At 49.3% G+C, this 26,429-nt stretch overlaps 3 protein-coding genes across 5 annotated transcripts; 2 read left to right on the top strand and 1 right to left on the bottom strand.

Moving 5' to 3' along the window:
• Positions 1–4,032: 4,032 nt before the first annotated feature.
• On the bottom strand, positions 4,033–8,595 carry JKAMP (JNK1/MAPK8 associated membrane protein). Its single transcript, XM_005229418.4, has 7 exons — positions 8,511–8,595; positions 8,210–8,301; positions 7,438–7,592; positions 6,179–6,385; positions 5,553–5,734; positions 4,820–4,896; positions 4,033–4,511 (listed from the first exon to the last, which is right to left on the bottom strand). Exons 1-7 carry the CDS (start codon positions 8,521–8,523, stop codon positions 4,293–4,295), a joined length of 945 nt encoding a protein of 314 aa, XP_005229475.1. The 5' UTR covers positions 8,524–8,595; the 3' UTR covers positions 4,033–4,292.
• A 202-nt stretch (positions 8,596–8,797) lies between these two features.
• On the top strand, positions 8,798–12,537 carry L3HYPDH (trans-L-3-hydroxyproline dehydratase). 3 transcript variants are annotated; one of them, XM_005229423.4, is made up of 5 exons: positions 8,798–9,377; positions 9,666–9,835; positions 10,164–10,286; positions 11,158–11,295; positions 12,041–12,537. In XM_005229423.4, exons 1-5 carry the CDS (start codon positions 8,828–8,830, stop codon positions 12,164–12,166), a joined length of 1,107 nt encoding a protein of 368 aa, XP_005229480.3. In that variant the 5' UTR covers positions 8,798–8,827; the 3' UTR covers positions 12,167–12,537. The 3 variants fall into 3 exon arrangements, with proteins under 3 accessions (XP_005229480.3, XP_055649737.1, XP_027640795.2); XM_055793762.1 differs by having other exon boundaries at positions 11,158–11,299; positions 12,045–12,537; XM_027784994.2 differs by lacking the exon at positions 11,158–11,295.
• A 2,098-nt stretch (positions 12,538–14,635) lies between these two features.
• GPR135 (G protein-coupled receptor 135) lies at positions 14,636–17,241 on the top strand. The gene has a single exon (XM_055811989.1). It carries the CDS (start codon positions 14,636–14,638, stop codon positions 15,902–15,904), a length of 1,269 nt encoding a protein of 422 aa, XP_055667964.1. The 3' UTR covers positions 15,905–17,241.
• The last annotated feature ends 9,188 nt before the right edge of the window (positions 17,242–26,429 follow it).

Raw genomic sequence — 26,429 nt, 5'->3', positions numbered from 1 at the left:
TATTTCCATAAGCTAAAACTCAGTTTATTCTTTTAGAAACAGTGAAACTGTTTGGAAATCATTTTGAAAACTGTGGCAAGTATTAATTTGTAATTCTTTTTCACAGTGCAATGTGCAGATAAAAGAAGATATTTTTGCAATGAATTCTGAAGCAGAAAACGACAAGAAGCAACAGGCAAAATCCTGAATGACCTAACAAAGCTCCATAGTAACATGTTAATAACTACTCCAAAACAAAAAAAAGTTACTTTTTTAAAAAAACATCTTTCAGTCCTTATGATTTTTTGGCACAGCAATCCACCACATTTTAACTGTTAACTCTGTTGTAGATCTTCTGAAAGGATGGTCAGAGGAGAGCTTTCCTCAAAAGGTGAATTTTAGTTTTCTATTGTGCTTGTTTGCATAAATATAGTTCACTTACCATGTAAAAACTAAAATTGCATTTTGCAAATAAGGCACTACAATCCTTGAAGTCACACGGGGTAAGGTAATAATCATGTATTTTCCAGCATTGTGTAAAGTCATGGCTATATAAATAATTTTTCTTGTTCCTTTTGCTGGTCTTATATTCAAGCCTTTCTTAAACCTCTACCTAATAATATTCTTGCTGTTCTAAATTGAGCTTATCAGCCTTGTAATATTTTTCCAGTGGAAGATGGCCTTCACTTTGAACAGGAATTAAACCAAACTATCGTGTAAGAAATTTTTACACCAGTTATTTCAGTAGAAAGGCAAACTTTGCCTTTTTTATGCAATGATTGTGCAATTAATGAAAAACTTCCTGCAGAGCTACAGCTCTGGCAGCCAGTCAAGCTGTGGGAAAACAAGATAAAACAAGTTTCTTAAGATTTCGTGAGGGTTTTTTGTTTTCCTTTTAAGAAAAAAAAATTCTACTCTGTCTTTACAGGAATTTCTGGAGAATGAGCAGGAAATACTGAATGCAGTGATAGCTCTAACAACAAAAATTCGACAACGAGAGGAAAAGATTGGGGATATTAATAGCAGGCTACAACATAATCTGGAAGGTTTGGATTCTCTGTTTGCGAAAAAATCTAGAATGGATAAGATACACTAAACATTTTCTTTTTTTTAAATCCCAGAATATGCTAATGCTTTAGCAGTTTGTGATAAAACAGAAGTAGTACAGCTGTGCTGTACCTGATCACCCTGCTGAAGATCGAGACCTAGTGGTACATTTATTAGAAGAACTAGGAATGCTTTATAACACAGCCAGGATATTACCATCTTTAACTTCCACTTTCTAAAGTGTTGTGATAACAGCGAGGAAGATGTAAAATAGCCTGAGCATTGCTGATCTTTCCAGAAATATGTGCTTTTCCACAAAGGATAAATAAAACTAACAGACCCCCAACTCCTGCAGCTTGTGGTTGCATGGTTATTGCTGTGGGGATGATATGGTTAGTTAATGTTTATGTAAAATTAGAATTTTACATGTAGGCAATTTGTACTGCTGTTTCCATTCAAACGAACAACATTCTATACTCTTGTCTTGGGGAGGGGTGATATTACACAGGGGCCCTAGGCACATACAGATTACTTGTTTCAAAGCTTCCTTTTAACTCAAACCCTATAGGTATCTGCTTTACTTGTTGGTTTGCAGAGATCTCATTTGTAGTCACAGGTCTGCTCACTGTTTGACAATTGTCTTGTTATAAAATGTTGGGTTTATACATATTAAAGCTGAAAAGCTATGGCATACGGCTACGTGGAAATCATTGGGTTTGGGTGACATGACAAGAAACCAGGAAGAGGAATAATGAATTTACAGAGGAAGGGAATGTCCCTGGAAAGAAGTCAGGCAGAGAGGGTAAGGGTGGTGAACATACAGCAGAAGCGAATTCTGCTTCATCGGAAAGCCAGCGCCCGTCATTATTTTCTGTGTGACATGCAGGGTGGGTTTCTTCACAAGGGTATCACATGAAAACATTGCTTTGTCATTCCAAACCACATGTCTTTATCTAGCTGCACCTACCTAACTCTTCGGCTGCTGTTACTTTTTTTTTTTTTAATGCTAATGAGAGGATGATAAAAATACTTTATTAATTTGTATTTTACATTCCAGGTTTTGCTGAAGGCTAAAGCACTGGAGCCCAGCAGGAAGGTCAGTGTTTGGGTATGCCATGCAAGGTCCATGGGGTGCACTGCCTTCCTATAAGCTCTGCTTGTAGTAGTCCCTCATTCTGCAGCCTTCAAAATTAACACGGGATTTGCTAGACTTAGCAAAAGGTGTACTCTTTACTACAGCTAATGTTACCTGGTGGTGGTTGTTACTTTTGTTTTAAAAACAAGATAATAGCCCAACATTTAAACCTAATACTTATACTCCATACATGGAAATGCACATAAAATGCACAGCCCTTAGTACTGCGCCTTTGAAAATCCTTTTTTTTTTTTTTTTCTCACACGCCCACCATGCCTGTACTGATGTGACAGCTGGGCACATGTAGACACAAAACTGTGTTTAGGGCATCTTAAAGAAAAAATACGCCTATGATACAGTCAGTTATGGAAATGGTATTTTATCATGAGTTTTAAAACCATAGTTTTGGAGCTGCCCTCTAGATTGTGTCTGCAAATAACATATTGTACATAGCAGTATAGACAGCACTTGATTTCCTTAGGAAGATCAATTATTTCCTTAATCCCTAAATAAAACCTTAATTCTGCATGTAAGACCTAGCAGATGATTTTGAGAAGCAGTGAACCTGTCAACTGGCATTTCACAGTTAAAAAAAAAAAAAAAAAAAGTTATCAGGAAAGGCGTATCACATGTGACCAAATCAAACCTTCTGTGGAGAAAGGGGAGAGCGACATCTCGAGGCAGCCTGATTCAGGTGACACCCCTCAAAGCCCCCGAGCTGCTGGCAGGGGCAATGTTTAGCAGTAACAGAATAACAAAGGCATTACTGTCCCGCTTAAATGGAGAAATACACGCCGTTATTTGCACTGCTACAGCCAATGATCCATACCGCAGGAAGAGTTTGAGCTGAGATCTTTCTATTACTCTTCCCTCAGTGGCCAGACCTTCAGCACTGCTCTGCATGCAGCTTCTTCTAGACCCTCCGTAACACTAAGTTACTGGTGATGCATACACAGGATACATGCTTTGGGTATCTTCCTATACAATACAGAGACTAGAGTCCGCCGGTGGATATTTGGCTTCAAGAAGGCCAAAACCTCACTTGTGAACAGCCTCAGAATTTTTAGCAATTTTTATCAAGGTGTTCACATAGAGATGTTGATGAATGTAGAGCAGAGATAACAGTATCTATCTCTTTAAGGAGATAAAGAATCTCCAGTTCTCTTTTATTAAGTCTGTGATGGTTTTGCACTTCAGTCATTCCACTAGTTCCTATCAATGATACCTTGCAAAGGGCTGTTCCTCTCAGCTCTGCTGCTGTTGCTGTAGTATGGGTATTGCCATGGCCACACAGGGAGAGGCGTGAGCTGTTGGTCCTGCTGATAAACGAATGAAACAGGCATAAAGCATCCTCACAGGACGTGCTGAAAGGTGCAGAGATGGCTTCACCCACTGTAGTTAAGCGATTCATCGCAGCCTTACCCCCACAGCAAGTGGTTTGCTGGCAACTACCAGGAAAAGAAAATCTTTAGTCTGATCTTAGATGGAAATATATAGAAAATTGATTTAGTAGGAAAGATACTACTGTTTAATCATCTCCAGGAAGATGTCTCCATACATGAAGCCAGCAGAGCATAAACTATACTTTATAGAGAACTCTACAATGCATTTCCTTTCCTTCTACCTAGCACTCAGACTAAAGCATCATGAGAAATCATGCTCAACATGTTTTATTTTTTGATGGAAGGAAGACAAATGTCTTTTTCCACTTGTGGCAGCTAGAACAGGGTATGTGATGAAAAAAACAGCCTCTGTGGTATATTTCTGCTCTAATTGTTTTTTTGAAAGTCTATCAAAAACCAGGCTCTATTGTTTTATTCAAACACCTAAAATATTGTATTAGGAAATAAATACATACAAGCAAACCGCTGTACTAGAATGTAGCACAAGCTTTTTATACAGATTCACAGTGATAAATAGATACAAAGACATTCCCTTTGATCTATTCCAGATACTTATGAAGAATACAAAGTGCAGCTTTTTAATATTATACAGTCTCACTTAGAGGTGTTTCACCTTAGAAGTCTTGTACATAAATAACTTCTTTTAAAACAGAAGTTTCCAAAGCATAACAAGCACTAAAATTGCTTAATCCAGACCGTTAGGACAGCATTGTTGGCACAGGCTCCTTTTAATGTCCATTTCCACCTTCTGAGAGTATGCGTGATGGCTCAGTGTACTTCGCTGTCAGTAAGTAGAAAAGGGCAGGTGCAGGTACCAAGGCAAGCAGTGGCAGGTCCTGCTCAAGCTTATCCAGTTTGGAAATGGAGATGATTCCATAGGCATGAAGTAACCAGTGACTGAAGAGGACGACAAGCCTTTTCTTCCTGACAAGAAGATCCTTGAAAGACTTGCAAAATAAACACAGTACCCTGTTAGCATTCAGCCTGTTACCTAGTGCCCGATGTTTAAGAGATGCTAGAGGTAGCACACAAAGACTATGAAGCCTCCTGGGTTTAAGCCTTTCCAGCATGTAACAGTTTCTCAGTGCACTACAAGAGAGAAGTCTCGCAGGAGCTTCCTCCAGCTAGGAGAAATTGTAAAGGAAGGGGCTTAAATACAGAATACACTGCTAAGAAAAGGCAAGAGACAAAGCGGTCTCTGCTCATTCAAGTATTTTATATTACAAGTTTGAACACAGGGAACATGTTTACCTACCTCCACTTCAGAAGCAGACATGTACACAGCCAGTGTAACCAAAGACAACACCAGTATGATGTATGGAAAGGCATAATCTAAAGGCAAACATCGAACACATTAGCAGGAAAAAGAATGCATGATACACATTTCAGCAGTTTTTCCACATATAACCATGTGTGTGAGGTAAACTAAGCTACTATAGCCCAGCTCTTATCATCCCAAACATGCACAGCAGTAAGGGTCACCCACGCACAGCTATTTAACACTTCTGTCTTAGGTTTTCAAACTTTTTCTAGGTGGAGTTACTGTACACTTAAATCACTTGAGGAAAGTAGTCAGGCTGAGTGGGAATTTGTGGCACTTGTCCCCTTCATGTGACAAATATGCTGGAACTAAACAAAAACCAGCAGATCTCCCCAAACCTGTACTTTAATCCATCTCTGAAATCAGGCAAACTCTACCTTAGCAGAAAGTAGAACAGACTCCCTCTGAAGTAATTTCCTCTCATCCCGCCTCTGTTCCCTTTCTGGGAAAGGGACAGTCTCTAGCAGCACTGGCAGAGGCAAAGCAGTGTTAGTCAGGAGCCTGGTTAGGACAGGGCTGCGAATGAGCAACCTTTTCAGATGAGACCCCTCGCAATAACCTTAAACAATGTCCTTATTCTCAAAGCGAGTAACATGTCCCTTCCCTCCCGTAAGTCACATATTAGTGTGTGCTTATAGGTATGTTTATTAACATTGTTAGAACTCACAGAGCAGGCCTCCGCCAACAGCCTGAAGCACGGTGAGGATAGGGAAGAAGTAGAGTGCTGCATAAATGCTTTTAAATCGATCAGACTTTCCTAAACCACAGGCAATTTTCTTAACCAGAAGAGGCCGAAGTAGCATCATTAACACAAGACAGAAGGCGTAATATATGAACACAATGGTGTACCTGAAAAAAAAAAAGGAAAACCAAAAAATCCTTAAAATTTGCAGTTTTGCCCTGCAGACTCAATTCAGAACCAGGGAATTTGGGGTTATAGTCATCAAGTCTAAAGAATTTACAAAGGATGTAAACACAGAATGATGGGCTCAATTTTCCTAGAGGAAATGGTCAAGATGAAGCAATGGGAGGAAAAAAAAAAAAAAAGGTCTTATGCTTCACAGCTAAATAGCCTGGACTATGCCACCTTCTTTGGCGACTCAGAAAGTGATTAGGTGTTGCTAAGTGTTTCATGCATAAAACAACTCAATGCCTGAAAGACTTCAGGGGATTGATACTCATTGGTCCAAGTTATACCTGAACTGTTTTTGCAGCTTTGAGAAGAGGCACAGCCAGAAACACACTTGTGCAAAAGGAAGGGGCAGACAGGAGTACGAAAGCCTTTACACTCACAGGGGGTAGACCGCTTCATGGGTGCAGTGCACTGTGGTGATGTAGTCAGGACTTGGGTTGTAAAGCATCGTGTACCAATCCGAAAGCTTCTTCACCTTGCAGGAGCGGATACGCAGAGAGCCGACAGGGTCGCTGACAAGCAGGGTAACAATTGCTGCAATGCTGCACTCAAACAAGGCGGTGACATGCTGCAACAACGCGCTGGAACTGTGGAAGGAGAGAGATTTACTACTATTTTGCTGACACTATAGGAAATCCAAATGTCCACTGAAAAGTGGAGAGCCATGCAGTACAGAACCTTTACAGAGTTAATAATCACTGTGACCAAGGTTATGACAACTCTGCTTGAATAAAAAGTATTTGAAGCTGAATGTGAAAACTCATTTACTATCTCAGATGATGTAGTGTGTAAAATTTGATTGAACAACATCCCAGCTTCTTAAATGAAAGCCTGCTGTAGCATAAACATCCTGTCAGGTGAGGGACAACACCACTCAGGCTGTTGCAGTTTCAAAGAAAGCAGCAGTGATGATAAGACACCACACATCTCAGAAGGGATAATATTACGTATGATATAAACAAAATTTTCAAAGCTGCAAGTCCTTGTTAAAGACAGTATACATTAATATATTAAACTCTCTCTGTCCTCTATGTTTTCAGTGTTTAGTACACTCCAGAGTCAGTGCTTCTTAACAGTTCCAGTCTAACACCTAATGGCTACATGCAGCTGTGGTTTCAAACCCCTTTTTACAGAACTTCCTTGATGCACCATGCTGACATAAAGGTTACATCAGCTATGCTGTCAGGACCCAAACCCCATATACATATTCCTGAAGAGAAAACTCAAACCCATTCTCTCATTGCAGGTGCGTAGCACTAGTGGCTGGGGCCTCTCTGCAGGTGTTAAGTCTGGCCTGGGAGAGAGGGGATGACACAAGGCACTGCTCCTGCCTGCTACTGGGGAACTGAATCCAGCCCAACTTGCCTGATGGGCTGGGCACCACCATGTTAAAGAGATACAGACCATGCCCTGAGAGTAGTGACTGGCAAGAAGAACCTGCAAGACTCTTAGATTTGTAACTAAACCACGCCCCCCCACCCCCCAACCCCAGCTGCCCAAAGCTTATGTGCTACTGTATCAGCTCAACCAACTGCATAAAGTGGACAGTTCAATTCAGCATCTCAGATTGATCACTCACGAGATCTGGATACAAGATTTCCATTTTTAAATAACTTATCTGAAGAAGGGGTATACACACCTCTTTTTTCCTGAGTACCATTCAATAAAGAACCAGTGTAAAACCAGGGGAAGCATGGCCATGAAGCCAAGGTACAGCCAGTCATAGCGGTCCGGAGATCCCATACATTCCCTGCAAATTTTGTTGTCATCAGTTCTTTGACCTCTAGGGCATACCTACAAAAAGGAGAGACAAAGCATCTGAGTACCAATAACAAGTCACTGCAGTTCCTGGAAAAACAGCTTTAAGTAGTGCTGGGGCAAGAAACGCATCAGATTTTTTAAGATATGAAACATTGACCTCAGCAACTTCTGAGCGTACAGCTTGCTCCCTCTGGCTCTTGCTTTTTAATATAAACAAATGTAAAATATGTTTAAAAGGCTTCAGTCAAGACTTTGTTTTCCTCACCTGCTGTCACACCTCCTCCCTTTCATCGCTAACCTCACCCATCAGGCAGCTCACTGCCACTGCCCCCAAGAGTATCTTGCTCCCCATACATCCCAGCCTCCCTGGATCTTGCTCTCCCTTAATACTCAAAAAAAGTCAGTGGGCAGAGTGATTCCAGCACAGCTCTCCACACCATCCTGTTCTCTTCTAGCCTTCACTGCCCCTCCGCTCAGCTCATTTCACTGAGCAGCTCCTGCTTTTGGTAAGGGAGCTCCGGCCACCCTTTGGAGCCCTCATCCTCACGTGATCCCCAAGGCATCTCGGAGCTGGGCTGCGGCGCTGCTTACCGGGAGGGACCGGGGCCATGCCCCCTCCCCAGGCCGAGCCTTGCCCGCGCCGCACTTACCCCGCAGTCCCCGTAGGTCTCCACGGAGCCGTTGACCGACAGGACGGTCCTGCCGCAGTACAGCCCGAGGCAGGCGGGCTGGATGTCCACAGCTGCGGAGAGAGCGCAGCCCACATTACCGTGGCGCTCCGAGACGCCCCGGGCCGGCCCGCCCCGCCAACCGCGGCTCCCCCGCAGCCGAGAGGCCCCGGTCGCCACCCCCGGCCCGCTCCAGCCGCTGGTAACCCCCGCATCTCCGTCCCCATCCCTACTCCCAGCCCGGTACCGCCAGGCTCGGTGCCCCCGGCCCGCCCCGTCCTACCGGAGCGGAACATCCCGCTAACCCAGCCGCAGCCCCTCCGGCTCCCCCGAACTACATCCGGACGCGTCACCTCCGCTTCCGGCGCGACTCGCCCAGCGGCGCGGGCGTGGGCAGGCGCGAGGGCGGGCTCGCAGTGCCCGTGAGCGCGGCCATAGGCGGGGCCGGGGTGCTCCGCCCCGGGGGCGTGTCCCGCCTGCGCCCGGCCCCGCCTGCGCCCGGCCCCGCCTGCGCCCGGCCCCGCCTGCGCCCGGCCCCGCCTGCGCCCGGCCCCGCCTGCGCCCGGCCCCGCCTGCGCCCGCCCCGCCGGGCCGAGGGCGATGGCGGCGGAGGGCGGCGGCGGCGACGGAGGTGACGGCGGTCGTGCGGGGCGGCGGCTGCCGCCGCACTCGCCCTCGGGCCTGGTGCTGCAGACGGTGGAGATGCACACGGGCGGCGAGCCGCTGCGCATCATCCCGCGGCTGGAGGCGGCGGAGGCGGCGGCGGCGGGGGGGCTGTCGCTCCTGTCGCTGCGGCGGGAGGTGGCGTCCACGCAGGACCACGTGCGGCGGGCCCTGGTGCACGAGCCGCGGGGCCACGCTGGCATGTACGGAGCCGTGGTGGTGCGCGGCGGGGCGGCCGCTGGCGGCGCCCACCTGGCAGCCCTCTTCCTGCACGGCGCCGGCTACAGCGCCATGTGCGGCCACGCCGTCCTGGCCCTCGGCCGCTTCGCCCTCGACTACGGGCTGGTGGCAGCGCCCAGCTGCCCCGAGACCGCCGTCCGCCTGCACTGCCCCTGCGGGCCTGTCACTGCCTTCGTGCCCTGGGACGGCTGGCGCAGCGGCAACCCTGTCCGCTTCCACAGCGTGCCCGCCTTCGCTGCAGCCACTGGTGGGAACCGGGCCCACCGGGCTGGGTTTTGCGGGGGGTTGGTGGTGGCTGTCCTGGGGTTGGTGGCCAGCAGGCTGGCTGAGGGGCATCTGGAAGATCTCCCTTCCCAGTCCCAATGTTCCTCAGAGGCTGTCAGGGATGGCATAATGTGTCACATGCTGCTCTCTGGCTTGAGAGCACTTGAGTCATTGTCCCCATCCCCTTCCTTGCATGCTGCTGGGTTCTTTCACACAGCATATGAGCTCAGCACAGTTTCCCCTCCTTATTGCCCTCCCTTTCTCTGCCCAGACTTGGCCATTGATGTCCCTGGTCATGGGAAGGTGGTGGTTGACATCAGCTACGGTGGCACTTTCTATGCCTTCCTCAGTGCTGAGCAGCTGGGCCTTGATGTGTGCTCTTCGAAGACCAGAGACCTTGTCAATGCAGCAAGTGCAGTGACGGAAGCAGTGAAGAAACAGGTATGGTGGAGCACTGTGGTACCCCAGCATGTTCCCTTTGGGGTGACTGCACCAGACTGAAGCCTTTTATTCCCCCGAGATGCTCAGTGTGGGAGGGAGTCCCATCCTTCCAGCTCTGTGTTGAATTTCAGAGCCCTGCTCCAGCCTCACAAGGTCGTGAGGAGCTCACTTTCCTGCTGCTGTGTCCATCTCTGTTACTGGAGAAGGAGAGATGGAAATGCAGCAGTGTAGCCTCATCCCCTTTGGTCTCTCGAGTAAGCTGTACTGCATGCACTGCTGACTGCCCAGCTGCTGTGCGTGTTGGTGAACCTCTCTGCACTGTTCCCAGTTCAAGCTTCATCACCCTGAAAGTGAAGACCTGGCTTTCCTCTATGGCACCATATTGACGGATGGGAAAGATGCCTTCAGTGAGGAGCCCACCACCAACATCTGTGTGTTTGCAGATGAACAGGTACAGCAATGGGCTCTTCTCAGACACACAAGGCACCACCTTTTTCCCTTCTTATATCTACTGTAGAGATGAGAGATGGTTCTGCTGCTTCTCGGTTTGGGCAGCAATGTTTGCTTGTGCTACAGTGATGTCTGAAGAGCTGAGTGTCACTGAACACATGTTGGTTTAGTTCCTAATGACAGAAATACTTCTGCATGTCTTGGTGGCGTTTTAGAGGTTAATGCCCATGTCCCATAAGTAGGAGTTTCCCAGGAGTTCAAGGGCTGAGGTTGGATCCCAACATAGTGCATTGTCCTTAAAATCCTTACCCAGGGAACATTTGCTAGGGATGAACAGAGTAAAAAAGAGGGGGTATAAACTTCTGTCCGGGTCTGCAGTGGATAAGATATCAAATAGCAGGGAAAGTTTTGGATGGACTTCCCGGCAGTGAGGAGTGTGGACCACTGGGACAGATTACCCTGGAAGCTGGCCAGCGCTGTGGTTTTGGAGATTTTAAAAACCAAGCCGGCCAGCAGCTCAGCATAAGGAGAGCTGATCCTGCCTTGCCGCATGAGAATGGGAAAGGTGGCCTCTGCCTCTCTGAGTCCTTCTGTTGTGATGCTGGGAAGCTTTCAAGTGCGACTTAAATGGCCTCAGTATTTTTTAGATCATTCATGCTTACAAGTTTGCCAAAGCTGATCGCAATCCAAAAGTACCCCAGACCTGCTTATTTTGCCTTCTTATTTGTGATGTATCCAGATTTTGTACAAAACCTGAGCTGGAAGGGTTTCCCCCAAGCACAGTATAAAGGTGGCAAAGGTAACTGAGGGAAGCAATATTGTTTTCTAAACCCAAAATACTAGAGCTGGCTGATCTACTATTTTAAATATAGGTTGACCGAAGTCCAACAGGTTCGGGTGTGACAGCTCGCATCGCCTTGCAGTACCATAAGGGACTCATTCAGCTGAATCAGACCAGAACCTTTCGGAGCAGCACCACGGGGTCCTTGTTCACTGGCAAGGCAGTGAAGGCAAGTGGCTTCTGCTGGACTTTGCCTTCTGTCTTGAGTGGTATAAAGTGCTGTTATCTTGGCTCAGTGGAGAAGCAGAAAAGCCTTTGTGTGCCTGGGGAAGGGTGTCTTGCTTTCCTACAAGCCTCACGCTTCAAGATTTTTAATTGGAGAAGCAAGTATCAGTAAGAACTTGCTCTGTTGCGTAGCTTCCCTGCAAATCCTCTCTTGGCCATCAGGAAAGGACTGGGGTGGGAAGTAATCTCCGATACTGATGTTGATAAATCAGTCTGGTCTGTAAGGGTGGATTCCTGGTTTAGGCCCCTCTTCCCTGCTCAAAGGCTGAGTGCATTGTTCAGAGATTTAGAAGCTGGATCTGTACATCTGGGTTTCCACGCCCAGCCCTGGCCCTGTGACAGCTGGCAGCACATGGCTGTGAAAGTTTGGACATGCCCCAGGGAGTTCTCGGTCTCTGGGTGCAAGCAGCCACCCACTCTTTGGCCTTCTTTGTGGCACACCCATGATGTGGCAGTGCAGGGGCTCGTGAGCTCAGAGCAGGCGGAGCAGCAGTTGTGCAGGTGTGGAGCTTGTGCAGGCAAGGTGAGGTAGTAAAAGGGCTGCTGCACACTGTGGGCTGTACCTGGGCAGCGCAGAGTGCTCCGTGAGCAGTGTCTCTGCGTAAGTGTCAGGTAGCACTGGCATTTGGTGGGGTTGGGAGGGTGAAGAGCCTCTTGCCATCTCTGTTCTGATCCTGATCTCTCTGCAGGAAGCCAAGTTTGGGGACTACAACGCTGTCGTTGTGGAAGTCTCAGGCGAAGCTTTTTACACTGGTACAGCCACCTTCACCATTGAAGAGGAGGACCCGCTGAAATACGGCTTCTTCTTCAAGTGACCCAAGCCACAGGGTGGTGGCAAAATCTCACTGATGGTGCTGCGCTTCTCCTGCCCACACACTTCTATTCTGCTTCTTCACACAGCTCATAGCAATATGCTTAAGAAACAGGAATGGCCTTTGGTGGTATGACGGCATCTTCTGTGTTTCAAGATAACAGGCCCTGTTCCCCTGTTGTGATTAGCTTATTGGGCGCAATGTGATTAGCATATATGGGCTGCTCTAAGAAGCCATAATTATTTTTTTTTCTCAATCATTATTCATAGAAAATGGAGATGATCTTGGAGACCTGTCTTCAAATTTATGTGCCTTCTCTACATCAGCAAATTACTAATTTCAAAGCCAGATTCCTATTAAATGCCAGCTGAGAACACTGCCTTTCTCTTGTTTTCGGTCCCGGAGCTCATTTCCAGGATTTGTCATGGCTGTTAGTTTGAATTGCCTGCTCTTCCTTGATGCCTCCTGCTCAGGCAGCCATGCTGCTCTGTCTCATGCCCCAGCTTCCCTGGCCTCCCCTGCTCAGGTGTGTCCAGACACCCCCTTCCTCACTGCACTTGCTTCACCCCTGCCACAGCCCTCCTGCGTCCCAGGGCTGGATGCAGGTTTTGCTCAGAACTTTGTACTATCCCCACTGCGTGTCCACGCCACACTGCTTCCCTAAACCTTCCTCTCTTGCGTATGTTGGACCATTGGCTGCAAAGGACCCCATGGTTAACTTTCAACAGGAGCAGCTGTATTCAAATGCCTGAGCCGTTACGACCTTTGACTGCTAATTTTTTCATGATGATTTTGCCACAGCCTGAGGGGCAGTTTGTGCAGCAGAGTGCAGCCAATGCTGGCTTTGCCAGAGTCCCTCAGAGGAGGATTGCCTGTGGAAAAACCAAATGAAGCCAAGCACTTGCAGGGGCAGAAGCAGAGCTCCAGACCACTCATGGCCTGGAATTTCCACTGTGTCTCTGGACAAAATGGTGTTTGTTTATTGAAGACACTCATGGGATTGTGCCTTGTTAAAGTGAGACATGAAAATGAGAATGATAATCTCCCAGTAGCTCATGCAGCAGAAGGGAACAAGTCATATTGGAGAGATTGGAAAAGGTTGGCATAGAAAAGCCTGGGAGGAATTTCTTCTGTCAACTTGAAAATTGTAACTTTGGCATGGGAAGAAACGAAAAACCCCTCATTCAGAGAATGGCTGTGCTGCCAACAGGGCTTTTTAGGCTAGCATCTGGAGCTCTTGCTCCCAGCTTTCCTTAACCCCCAGATAAACCCATACAGCCTTGGTCCAGGGGAGCAAGAAGACACACACACATCCTCCGTCTTGCAGGAGCAAACTCCTCCGTGTGCTTCTAGCTTCTGGGCATCTCCCTTGAGTCGGCCCCCAGGCCTGGCTCCTGGGAAGGAGCTGGGGCAGCAAGTCACAACGCTGCTGGGCACAGAAAGGCTGGAAACTCTTCAGCCATTAATTGGGTCGCAGTCTTCATTACCTATTCACTATCCCCATCCCCAATACATTTTTTATGTAGGTATAGGCAGCTCCAGCATGGCTCAGAGCAGGGGGACAGGGTCTTGCTGCCCATGTGGTGGTCCCCAGCCTGACCCTGCGACCCCTCAGCTCGTGAGACCCCAGCCTGGAGAGTGGAGGGGTGGTGGTGGAGGTCCTGGCCTCCGCCAGAGTGCCCGGGGTAGGCGAGCCCCGTCCCTTTGCAGGGCTGGGAGGGGGAAAGGAGCCATGAGGGGAAGTGGGCCGTGAGGGGAGAGCGGCTCTGAGGGGAGAGGAGCAGTGAAGAGAGAGGGCTGGGAGGGGAGAGGGGCCATGAGGGGAGAGGGATTTGGGGGGAGAGGAGCCGTGAGGGGAAAGGAGGGGAGAGGGGCCCTGTGGGAAAGGAGCAGTGAGAGAGAGGGCTGGGAGGGGAGAGGGGCCATGAGAGGAGAAGGTCTCTGAGAGGAGAGGGACGGTAAAGAGAGAGGGCTGGGAGGGAAGAGGGGCTGGGAGGGAAGAGGGGCCGTGAGGGAAAGGGGGCCATGAGGGGAGAGGAGCGGTGAGAAGAGAGGCTGGGAGGGGAGAGGGGCTCTGAGGGGAGAGGAGCGGTGAAGAGAGAGGGCTAGGAGGGGAGAGGAGCCATGAGGGGAACAGAATTTGAGGGGAGAGGGGCCCTGTTGGGAGAGGGGCTGTGGGGACCCGCCTCCGACTCTGTGATGGGGATGATGGCTCTGTGGGGTGAGGGGGTCCCCATCCCCATCCCAGCTGTAATGGCCGGCGTCTCCCGGCCCCGCTGTTGGGCTGTGAGGACGCCGGTTCCCCGCCCCCGGGCGGCGGGGAGAGCCGGGGCGGCCCGGGCCGTTTCTCCGGGCAACGGCTGCCGGGCGACGTCAGCGGCTGGCGGGGCGGCCCGGCGCGGGCGGGGAACGCGGCGGGCGGGCGGGCAGCGCCTCTGCAGCCGCGGCGCTGGTCGGGGCATGAGGCTGCGCATGGAGGCGGCGGCGGTCGGGCCGGGCAACCTCTCCCGCGGCGGCGGCGGCGGCAACGAGAGCGGCGGGGCGGCGGCGGGAGCGGCGGCGGGGTGGTCTGCGGCGGCGCTGGCCTCCCAGGCGTTGGCGCTGCTGCTCATCTTCGCCTTCTCGGCGCTGGGCAACGGGGCGGTTGTGCTGGTGATCGCCCGGCACCGGCAGCTCCGCACGGTCACCAACGCCTTCGTGCTGTCGCTGTCGCTGTCGGAGCTGTTGGGCGCCCTGCTCTGCCTGCCCCTGGCCTTCCTCAGCCTGCTCAGCCGCCCGCCCGGCGCCTGGCTCTTCGGGCAGCGCCTCTGCCTGGCCAGCGCTGCGCTCCACGCTGGGCTGGGCATCGCCGCCACCCTCACCATGGCCCTCCTTTCCTTCGACCGCTACTGTGCCATCGTCCGCCAGCCCCGACACAAGATGGGCCGCCGCCGCGCCGCCCAGCTCCTGGCCGCCGTCTGGCTGGCCGCCCTGGGCCTGGCCGGACCCTGGTACGGGCTGGCGGGTGAGGGGTGGCGGGAGGCCCGGCCCGGGGCCTACCGCTGCGTCTACGTCCTGCCCTGGGGCTCGTCCCGGCTGGGGCCGCCCTACGGTGCGGCCCTCATCGTGCTCTGCTACCTCCTGCCCTTCGCCCTCATGTGCTTCTGCCACTACAACATCTGCCGGGCGGTGCGGCTGGCCGAGAGCCGTGTGCGGCCCCTCACCACCTACGGACACCTGCTGCGGGCCTATGGGGAGATGCGCACAGCCACCACTGTCCTCATCATGATCGTCTCCATCATCTGCTGCTGGGGGCCCTACTGCATCCTGGGGCTGGCTGCTGCTGCTGGCCGCCTGCCTTTCTCGCCCACCATGGATGCTGTAGCCAGCGGGATGGCCTGGGCCAATGGTGCCATCAACCCCCTCATCTACGCTGCCCGCAACCCCAACATTTCCGTGCTGCTGCGGCGCAGCCGTGAGGGTGGCTACAGGACTAGGAACAACGTGGCTGCCTACCTCTCGGTCCCAGGCCGCCAGCCGGAGCCCTGGAGCCAGGCTGATCGTGTCCGGGAGCGCTATGTCAATCGGCAGAGCGGCCCTCCAGGCAGTGCCCCATCCTCCTCCAGCCCAGCGAGCGGGGGAGAGGTGGCCATGTGGGCCTGCAAGAACCCCGCTGTACTCTTCTGTCGGGATGGGCAACCGGACACTATCTCTGAGGCTGCCTTGCAGGCCAAGGCAGACACCGTTGACACCAGCCTCTGAAGGGATAGGGGTCCAGGATGGAGGCATTGGGCCCTGGGGCCATCTCCCTGAGAAAATGTGGGGAGCCCTGGCAGCTGGAGCCCTTTGCAGCCAGACTACCAGGAAATTGGAGCGATGGGACTGCGTGAGCCACAGTGTGGTTTCTTCTCCATTGTATGAGCTCTGGTTTGGTGACCAGCCTGCAAACAGCTCCACAGGGAAAGGAAGTCCCTCTTCCCTTTCAGCAGGCCGGACACACTGGTGATAGCCAGTGAGTCCAGCCAGCACAAGAGCTTGACTGCAAGAATGAAACAGTGTTTGCTCCAGGCCTGCAGAAATTGCTACAGTGAAGCGAAGAGACAGACACACAAATACAGCCCAAACTTTCTGACTGTGTGAGCTGTTCGTTAAGTGCCAAAAAAGCAACTGAAAGCTGAGCACTGGCAGCTGGAAGACACTCTGAAAACACCACACTGTGAACACATCATGGCAGGAAAATGTTGCTTTAACCCATTATGTGTGGAAGTGCTGATAGCTAGAAAATCATAAACTGTAGGACAGGCTAAACGAGCAATCTATTAAGATGCATTTTAATTTTTTTTTCATACTCCCGAATATAACAGAACAGTAATTGTTGTGAAAGGGGAGATGTATCATACCAGGAGGCAAGGAAAGGAAGACGAAACCTCAGCTGTAAGAATTTCAGCAGGCTTTTTTTTTTTTTTTTTTTGCAGGTACAGTTATCTTAAAAGACTATGAATGTGAGAAATGGGAGTTCTTCAGACAGACTGAGGAAAAGGGTGTGAGTGTAGACTATTGTATCACTGAGTTTGTGCACAAGGTGTATGTTTTCTTTTTGAGCACATTAGAAGTGTCAAGTCTTATCTCTAAAAGCTTAACTGTGTTTAGAGGAGCTGTCCAAGAGAGATGAGTATCCGAAAGGAGAGGTAAAGCAACACCATGCGCTCTGCGTATGCTCTTAAGCATGTGAAAATGTGTATATGCAGTGAACAGAATTATTGTATTGATGGCAGCAATCCATCTGGAGTATAATATTTAAAAACTAGATCTGTTTGCCACTGAAGAAAAGGAAACAACACAATGGAGATGCAATTGCATGGCATAAATTCATATGAATTCATATGAATTTATCAGTATAATTATTTTGTCCAAAGGCTTTAAAGCCTTAAATTAGTATTTTGAATCAGAAACTAAGACTGAGCCTTCCTTCATCTTTGTCAGAGTTAAATGTGAAAGACAGGCCATGTTTTCCCTTGTACAGGCTTTAAAAATACAATGTTGCTGTTTTACTGGATTTTTCAACTGTTTGTGACCAAAGTGAACATACATATTTTGTAAGTGAGACAATAAATAAATTGTCTTTTATGCAGAAGATGAAAGTGTCTCAGCCTGGCATCATTCTCAGCCCAGCCTTGAGGAGGGAACTTCTGTAAAAAATTGCCAGATGAATGGTAGTAGAGACCTAATTGTCTGTGAAATTTTGATGCAGCTCTTTTTCATGCTGTGAGCATTATTGTAATTTTCTTCTGTGACGGTCCTGAAGTCCATGAGGAAAAGATGTGACCCTTGACTACTTCTCAGCACTGATACTTTGCCTTGCAGATCATGGATTTGGTAAGTTGAGCAGTGTATTCATACTGTTTCAGAGGGAAGCTGTGCAGAACCCACAAGAACTTCACAGAAGCTGTTTGACAGCAAGTGAACACTAGTAGCTTGTTAGAAGGGTAGGACAGGAATTTCTTGCATATCTGCCCTTCTGAAACAAGGTATGGCTAGTGTAAAGGAAAGGAGGTGGTTGTGAATGATGAGATTAGATTTAACTCTTACCTACGTAGCTGGCCAGGTGGTAAAAAGGAGGTTGGTGTGGGCTAATTCGGCATACAGAGCACTCTGGTGTTTGAACAGCTTCAAGAGCTTTTGCCTGAGTTCCACTGGTCATTGACTCATGTATTTTCTATAGAAAACTTTAACTATGATCCAGGAGATAGCAAAGAAAACCCATGAGGTTCTGCCTTCCTAGAAGGGATGTTTCTCCATGAGCTGGAGCAACAGTTCTCAGAGTAAGTTCCAGTGCTTTGTAAAGCCGGGAGGACAGAAATGAGGAAAACTGTTCAAGCTCAATGCTCATCAGACTTGTGTAGTATAGACAGCAGGCAAATCACTTTGTAGTTCACATATCACCTGCAGAGCAGCACCCTAACTCTGATCCTCTGGCCACGGCACAGCTAGTATGTTTGGCATGTATCCTTATTGCGGTATGAAGTCCATGTTGTAGGAGAAAGGATGTCTCTGTTTTTAGTCTGGCCCCTCTGCAGCTCTGAAGCAGAGCCTGTACTTTGACCAGAAGTGATCATTTACAGCCTTCCTGTCTTTAGCACCACACAGATTTGCAGGGTCTTTTTGCACTTTTCGCATGCAAGAAGAGGTTTCTCTGCCAATTGGAACAAACTTGGTCAGAGTAGATGAACTAAGGGATGGTTACTGGGTTAAGAAAACGAGGAAGGTGAAGGTGCAATGCTGCTGTGCCTGACTCTTGGCATGCCGTTCAGTGCTATGGCTGCATTGATCGTACAGCTAAAAGCCCCTGGGAAGTCCTGCTCCCCTCAATGTTTGGCTCTGGCCACCTTTCCAGTCCCTTCTGTCCCCACCACCCTAGCTGACTCTCGCTAACCTGCTCAGGCACTAAACAACAGGAAACCACTGATTCCCTGTTTTGCATGCTGTTTAGTTCTCTACTAATTTAATGCCTTGACCAGTGTAACCGCAGGCCTGGTAAGCATCTTTGTGGCAGTTGCTTCTGGTAAGGGCAGGGTTGGGGACACTGGGACTGGGGTAGACCACGAAGCATCACGGTAGCTGCACTAGGAGTGAACTAGCATGGCTTCCTAGGAAGGTGGTAGTGAAGCTGGAACAACACAGATTTCAACGTATCTTTAACTAGCACTGGCTGGTGCCCATATGTTAGTCTTGTATGAGAAGAGCTGAAGGAGGGCAGCTGGCTGTGGTCTTCAACCTGTCACAAATGAGCACATTTCTGTTACATACATACATACATACTTGGGCTGTAGCAAGGCTTGACTCTTGACAACATCCTTTTTGACACGGACCTGCTGCAGCTCCAATAGAGAGCCAGCCTGTGTTTTAAAGCTGTGCCTGTCCTGTGCTCCTCATAATCATAGAATCATTTAGGTTGGAAAAGACCTTTGGCTGGACCTTCATCGAATCCAACTGTAAACCCAGCACTGCCAAGCCCACCACTAAGCCATGTCCCTAAGCACCACGTCTACATGTCTTTTAAGTACCTCCAGGGATGGTGCCTCCACCTCTCTCCTGGACAGCCTCTTCCAGTGCTTGACAACCCTTTTGGTGAAGAAATCTTTTCTAATATCCAATCTAAACCTCCCCTGGCACAGCCTGAGACTGTTTCCTCTTGTCCTATAACTTGTTACTTGGGACAAGAACTGACCCCCCCTGCCTGTGGCCTCCTTTCAGGCAGCTGCAGAGCACGCTAAGGTCTCCCCTCAGCCTCCTTTTCTCCAGGCTCAACACCCCAGTTCCCTCAGCTGCTCCTCATATCACAGCACTGTTGAGCCAGTCAGGTACACAGGTCTCTACAGCCACATTTTTAAAAGCATGTTTAAAAAAATATAACCAAAGGGTGAAGTGTCTTAAATAAATGACAAACAGCAGAGAGAGAAAGACACACACACACAAAACACACCACACCAAAGGCTGCAGGCTGCCTGCCAAAATGGTCCGTGAAATGCTGCTGTGTCCCAGCTGTGCTGAAGGTTGCTGCCTCTCACCAACAGCGCAGAGTGGGCGAGAAGGTCTTGGCCGTGCTAGCACACAAGCCAGCATGTCAGTCTGTCCTTGTACCTGACAATAGCTCCGTGTGTTCATCCAGGAGAAGGAGACCTGAGGCTTACCTCACTGTTTTACTATAGCTCTGAAAACCCTGGCCATGGTCACAGCTCCTTGTTCCTGGGTAAGAAGGCATGGCCGGAGGTGGCTCCTGGCCAAGCCACTATAAGGACAGGACTCTACATCTCTTAAACGACCATGCGGGTGTCACTCCACTTAGACATCCCCTTTCTTTGGGCTGAAAGTGAGCTCAGAAGGCAGCAAGACATTGAGCTTTTAGACACTGCAAAACTAGCTTTAAGGCTCCAACCCTCCAGCTGTAGCTGTTCAATATTTCTTTTCTTTCTCCATCCTTGAGATGAGCTTGGACACCAGGCAAACCAGAATCTCATTTGCCCAAGGGCTCTGCAAAGGATGTTGGGACACTTTTTAGCACCCTAATTCAAAAATCACATGGGTTATTCAGTACAGGATATTTGACATGAGAGAGAACAGTTCACGTGATTTGAAGACCAGTTCAACCCTGGATACCAGTGACAATGTTAGTTAAGGCCAAAGTAAAAATTAGTCCTTGGGCTCTTTAGTCCCTAGTTGACTTTCCAGTATACTTAACCTCCTCTGTTCAAGAGTACTATACTATCTGGCAATGCTATGCATGCCGCTGATACAACTAATGCATTATATCTTAGAAGGAAAATGTTAAGTCTCAATGAATGACAAGCATTTTAGAAGGTACTGTTCCAATTGGAGTCACTGGTAGTTTTGCTGTTGATTTAATCATCAGATTAATTTGTCGTTATTTTCCACTCCCTTCCTAATCTCTGGATGAAGTCTTGGTTCAAAGCAAATGCTCTGTGCACAACTTATGAACTGCAAACAATTAGCAATTTATAAGTGACAGCCTGATGTGCTGTAATAGCTGGCAATAATTGCCCAGAACTGGAATAGCTCATGTGGATCAGACCCCCCATTCCCCCTTATTTCAGCACTGGTGTTGGTTTGCGTATCCAGTAAATGTCAGCAGATATCTGAGCAGCCAGCCCAGCTTTTCGACTAATGATCCTAAGAAAAGCCTCCTTCTGTTAATGAGATCAACCACTCTGCCTTCAGGACTGCTGCATCCCAAATAAAAGCATTCAGAGTAAGGGTTGTGACCGACGCACTGCAAGCCCTAAGTGTACATCTCTGAAACCTAGTTTCAAAGATGGATTCAGTAGTCACCATTAAACTCAACACACGTTGCTCTTTGGAAGATTTGTTGTAGAGGCTGAAATGAGTAATTTGGAAAGCACATCAGAAAAGTGGCATTTTGTGCAATGCTGGCTGATGTTTGTGCTGCACGCTCTCCAAAACTGCAAAAACTGCAGCCCAGATGCCTGATGAGATCAGTTCTGATGCTGGCAGGGTGGTTAGTTCAGTGGCAGATCTACCTTTTCACTCCAGCTGCATTTGTATTTTTACATGGTGACTCTGGTTATTAATAATAAATAGACCTGCTAGCAAAGCACTGCACAGCCACAAGGTAGTGACTAAGCTCCGGAAGAATAAAATGGCCCCAAATCCTGCAGGAGGAGTAACCTGCAATGGGATCCAGGCTTGGGTGACTCCATGCCCAGTTTTACTGCACTGCTTTGCTGCTGCAAGCCATGAGTTTACCAGGACCAGTGGGGTGAGGCACTATCCATACCATCGCCAGCCCCCTTCCTCTTTCCCATTTGCAAAAGAGCAATGGGTTTCTAATGCCATGTTGCTGGCAGCGTACTGCTTGACTCTTGAAAGTCTGGGGTGATCTACAGTAACCTCAGATGAAGTGCTTGGGGAATGGGTCTGCATTTCTAGATATTTTTTCCTAGGAAGTCACCACTGCAAGAAGCAGGAGGAAAAGTGGCATGGAGACACAGACTGGAAATCCCTCTCAGTGGCATAAAATGGATGCGTCACTGGGGAAATCAAAGTGAAAGTAGCAGAAACCCCAGGGCACAGCACCAAGGTCTACACTAGTCTAGCTGGGGAGTGAAGGATGACCTGCTCAGACAAGAAGACCCCAGAAGGCTTGTGACTGAAGCTAGAGGAGATTTAGCAAGTAGGGCTCAAAGACCAAGGGAATGCTGACACAGCATGATGTGCACTGATGGCCAGATCCTGCACTGGATTCACTTCCAAAGAACCCCCTCCTTGCCAGGCAGCTGTGCCAGAAGGAAGGCAGATGGTGACACCCTCCAGCATCTCTGTCCTGGGGAGCTGGCAGCACTGTGCCAAGCGGCTCCCAGACAAGGCTGGTGTGTCTGTTCCTGTCCCCATCACTGTGGGCATCGCCGCTCTGTGCTCAGCTCCACACACCTCAGGGGTGTGTTTTTGGCTGAGCCTTAAACCCAGGCTCTTCTAGCTCAATCTGCAATAGTGTAAAACAACTGAAGAACAATCTGTGTGTTTTCTGCAGGGATCGTTGTGCTCATCTTGCCACTCCAACTGGAGGGGCTGTGCTGGTGCTTGCTGCTTAGGCAGCGGTCAAGCCCTGAAGCCTTGCTCAGGCTGTTTGTACTGGGTGAAACAGCACAGCAGTGTGCCCGCAGGCTTCTGGGTTGATCATGAAAGATGAGCTGGATCCAGCTATGATTCAGCAGAGGAAGTAAATTCACTCGGAGGGGAGCTGTTTATTATTTGTGCTATTCCCTGGCTTGCTGGCACTGAGCTCATCCAGGTTCAGCTGGTTTCAGAAAAGCAAGCACTGACAGAAGCCCACAAAAATGGGGAACAATTTCCAAATACTTGGGATCCTTAATTTTATGCATCCATTGTTCTTGCCTTTATAAACTATTTTCAACCTTATGTCTTCCATAAATAGTCAGCTCAGAAACTAATACACAAGGGAGCAACTAAAAGGATTCCTAAACTGAAAAAAAAGGGCTTTTTTTTTAAAGCTTTGCTCTGAAAATGTGATTGCACCTTTTCTCAGAGGTTGTGTGCACTGAAGAGTTAAAGGTGTCTGCAAAGCTCAATGCTTCACACCTTGTCTGCTTCCCTTCAGACCTGGGGACACCCTCTCCTCCTTGCTACTATAAAGAAAAGCAGAAGGTTGCAGCAGGGGTGACTTTGGGGAGGTCACTTGGGAAAATTACACTCTTCAGCTCCTGTGGGGGAGATCAGGAGTGGAAATACTCAGTGCTGCCTGCTCTTCCACATCTGGAGGAACATCCTTGTTTCTTCCAGGGGTCAGAGCAAGTCTGGCTGAAGGGAGCAGGAATCTCTCCATCCGCTTCTGCCAGCAGTACTGATGCACAGGCTTGAACACTTGGGTTTATACTCAGAGGCTTGACCAGAGGGCTTCACTGAAATGTGCACACTCAGAGCAGGTGGAAATTGTCCCTAGGCTGGGGCTGCATGTGAGTGCTGGGCTGGTTCCTAGGTGCGGCTGGCAGCTAGCACCAGGCCAGCCCACCCCCGACCATGGCAGAGGGCAGCTGGAGAGATGCTGGTACTGCAGCTGGTGAGGAACAAAACTCCCTGGATGGGTCCTACAAATTAACCCCCCCTCAGGATCATATGTATGGACAAAACCAGCAAGATAAATCTCTCTTAAATCTCTCACCCAGCAATTCCCTCACAGCCACATAAATGTAATTTGCTTACCTGACCTAGCAACATACTCTGAACTAATCTCAACATCAGGGAAAAAAATGCTCTGAGTAACCAGGTCACTTATTTCTCCAGTGAAATCTAATGTGCCGTGGCATTTGTGTGCCTCCCTGACCCGTGCCTGTGGCTTCTGTGCTCAGTCTGGTGCATTTTACAGAACATTTGGTAATATGTTATCCCTGGGGTCATGTCAGGTTTTGAATACAGCATCTGAATTGTGGATTCTTTCCAGAAAATATAACTCAAATGGTGATTACTGCCTGCTCTTAAGTTGGAAAGATTTGCTGTAGAAACTAGCTCTTGCCTGAGTGCTTCATGCTCTGATTTCACAGTAAAAGGGGTCTCAGACAGAGATCGGGAGCACAAGGCTGGGGCTTCCTCACCTTTCCATGAGCCCAGAGGATGCTCTGCACAGAGCTTGGCAGAGTAAAGCTGTGTGAGTGTACACAAGTATAAATTTAAGCAGATGGAAAAGCTCCTGGTACCCTGCAGTGCTGAAAGCCCAGCTAAAGTCACAGGCACCGTCCCAGCCTGGCTTTGCTTGCAGCAGCAGGGATGGGTTAGGCAGCAGGAACATAACTATGTTTGGCTGTCCCATGTGCTCCAGACTTGCTGTCATGGTGGCCAGGATAATCCTTGTTTAGGGCAGCCCTGCTTGCCTTTGCCCAAATACACAGCACGTGTCCTACCCCCCCGCAGAGCCACGGCTGAACTGAGAGCACGGGCACATGAGCAAATGCTGGAATAGGGACTGGTAAGGAAAATAATGGAAAAATGACAATTCAATGACTTACCTTCACAGACTTGCCCTGGGAACGGGGAAACTCCACCTTAATGTTAAGTTCAAGCAACATGACAACAGAGAAAGCTGTGTTTTTTTAGCAAGGGGGTCTGCATGAAACAGGTTTCCAACACAGGCCCTAGCACCCGGACAAATCCTGGTGGGCACTGTAGCAGAGTGGGGCACTGATTTCAAAAACCATGTAAATAAGTTCTGATGACCCATGAAAGTATTTTGAGTTGGTTTATCTTACACATACATGCATTTGTGATGCCTGCATGCACATACACACAGTGCACCAACCTGAAGCTCAGGCAGTGCCAAAAGTTGCAGCGAAACCACATGTTGTGATTTGACTTGAATTATGATGGATAGAATTAAAATTATCCCTCCTCAGCTACGTTGGGGGAAGTTAAATATAAAATTTAGCATTTTGACTGTTCCACAGGTGGAGAACCCTGAGCTTTTCAGACCACAGTAGAGACCTGGCAATGGAAAGCAAGAGGCAGGATTGATTTTATACTCAAGGCAGCTCTAAAACCATGAAATCCGGAAAGTGCCAGCAGATGGTGGTGCTGCCTTTCCTGAGGCTCTGCTGGAGCCCTGCAGCAAAAGCTTCCCAGCTTTCTCCCTGGCTTAACGCACACATATTCATCAAGCCCGGTTTAAGGCTAAAAATAATATAAAATGTTCAGAGGTTTCAGGTCAGACCACCTCTGATTAAAACGCAGCACTCTTCACATGCATATGTTGCAGGACCCTGAGCAATGCCAGGAAGTGAGCTCATCAGAGAGATGTCTGCAGAATTTGCTGCAGGAGAGGGGATGGGGATAGGGACGGGGATGGTGCTGGCTCATAGCTTCCCTCCTGCACTGCACCCATCAGCCTTCGTGTCAGCTTGGCCTCACCTGTTTCCCCCCAGAAGCACAGCTGGAAGGGCATATTCACCCCACAGCACAGGCTGGTACGGAAATATCCAGGTGCTTTTATGAGATTTTATTGCTACGCTTGTGTCTGCATTGAGGGATGAGCACGTTCCTGGGATGCTCCAGCAGTGCCAGCCCTGCAGAAGGGCCACAGATCTGGTGATTGGGCTGTATGAGATCGTGCCATTGGCAAAGTGCAGTTTTGCCCCAGAACATACGGTTGAGCTGTGACATAGGCACTGGCATTGGGCACAGAGTCAGGTCCAGCTGCCACACGGGTGGGAACAGGACTGGCAACGTCCCTGCTTTGCTTACCATTTCCTGAGGGCCTCCAGGAGGCACATCAAAGCCTGACAGATCCATTGGTTCCATTGTACCCTCCCTTGGGAGTAAATAAATATTTTTGAATGTGAAGTCCAGCAAGCTCCTGCCAGTGGCACCAAAGCAGCAGTGCTGCCAGCAGGGCTGGGAGCCCGATGTCTCCCTGTCAAGCTGCGTCTGCCCTACGTGCTGAGGTGAGTTTTGCATGCAATGCTGTGTCTGCATCAGGTCATCGCCCCGACCTCTTGACTCATCTTTTCCAAGCCGGGGCACGCTGCCAAGGGTAACAGGTTGAGTGCAGGAGATGACACCTGACACTGCTTGCTCTGACGGGACTCAGTCGCCCCAGCCTTCGGCAACAGGGAAAGCCGCCGAGCTGGAGCAGGGCACAGCCCAGGCTGGTTCAGCAGGTTTGATGCCACCAACCTGGGTGGCTCCATGGGGCAATTCCTCCAGAGTGCCATGCCCGGCAGGTCCCCTGGCACCGGCAGGTCTGAGCAGGTTTGGTCCATCCAGTGCACCCTCCTCATGGCTTTAACTGGAAGGAGAATCCAGGATTTGGGGCACAGAAGCCCTTTTTCAGGTGAAAACCCAGCCAGCTAGGCCATTGGTAGACATGAGCTCCTGGTGAAATGGGCTCGCACAGTGCAGCCATGCCAGTCCAGCACAGTGCCCCCTCCAGTACCCTTGCCTCTGGGATGACGAATGTTGCATCTCAAATTTATGTACTCAAGCCATGGATGCTACTATTTGAGCCCTGAAGAAGTGTTTGCAGGCTAGGAAGCTTGCACATTACTAGGCTTTTTAACCTCTCAGATATCTTGGTTAAATAAAAAGCTATGCCCTGTCCTTGCTCACATCTCCCACTGCCACCCCATCCCCATCCTGGGGTCTGTCCTTGTGTCACACACTGGTGCGGCTCAGGAAACCTGCGATCTGCCATTAACCAGAATTTCAGGGCCTCATTGGGTTGCAGGGTTTGGCCAGCTTGTTCCTA

Source organism: Falco peregrinus, chromosome 1 (genome assembly GCF_023634155.1).
Source record: "Falco peregrinus isolate bFalPer1 chromosome 1, bFalPer1.pri, whole genome shotgun sequence".
NCBI classification, from domain to species: domain Eukaryota; kingdom Metazoa; phylum Chordata; class Aves; order Falconiformes; family Falconidae; genus Falco; species Falco peregrinus.
The sequence above is the reverse complement of the archived record's forward strand: the minus strand, read 5'-3'. Positions and strand labels throughout refer to the sequence as shown.

What these genes read in the sequence shown, in the direction of transcription:
- JKAMP (XM_005229418.4), bottom strand. An exon ending in CATGAAGCGGTCTACCCCCT is followed by an intron (nt 5,735 to 6,178) that starts GTGAGTGTAAAG and finishes TTTTTTTTTCAG; the next exon opens with GTACACCATTGTGTTCATAT. An exon ending in TGTCTGCTTCTGAAGTGGAG is followed by an intron (nt 4,512 to 4,819) that starts GTAGGTAAACAT and finishes TTATTTTGCAAG; the next exon opens with TCTTTCAAGGATCTTCTTGT.
- L3HYPDH (XM_005229423.4), top strand. Translation starts at nt 8,828, where the DNA reads ATGGCGGCGGAGGGCGGCGGCGGCGACGGAGGTGACGGCGGTCGTGCG. An exon ending in CGGAAGCAGTGAAGAAACAG is followed by an intron (nt 9,836 to 10,163) that starts GTATGGTGGAGC and finishes CACTGTTCCCAG; the next exon opens with TTCAAGCTTCATCACCCTGA. An exon ending in TCACTGGCAAGGCAGTGAAG is followed by an intron (nt 11,296 to 12,040) that starts GCAAGTGGCTTC and finishes ATCTCTCTGCAG; the next exon opens with GAAGCCAAGTTTGGGGACTA.
- GPR135 (XM_055811989.1), top strand. Translation starts at nt 14,636, where the DNA reads ATGGAGGCGGCGGCGGTCGGGCCGGGCAACCTCTCCCGCGGCGGCGGC.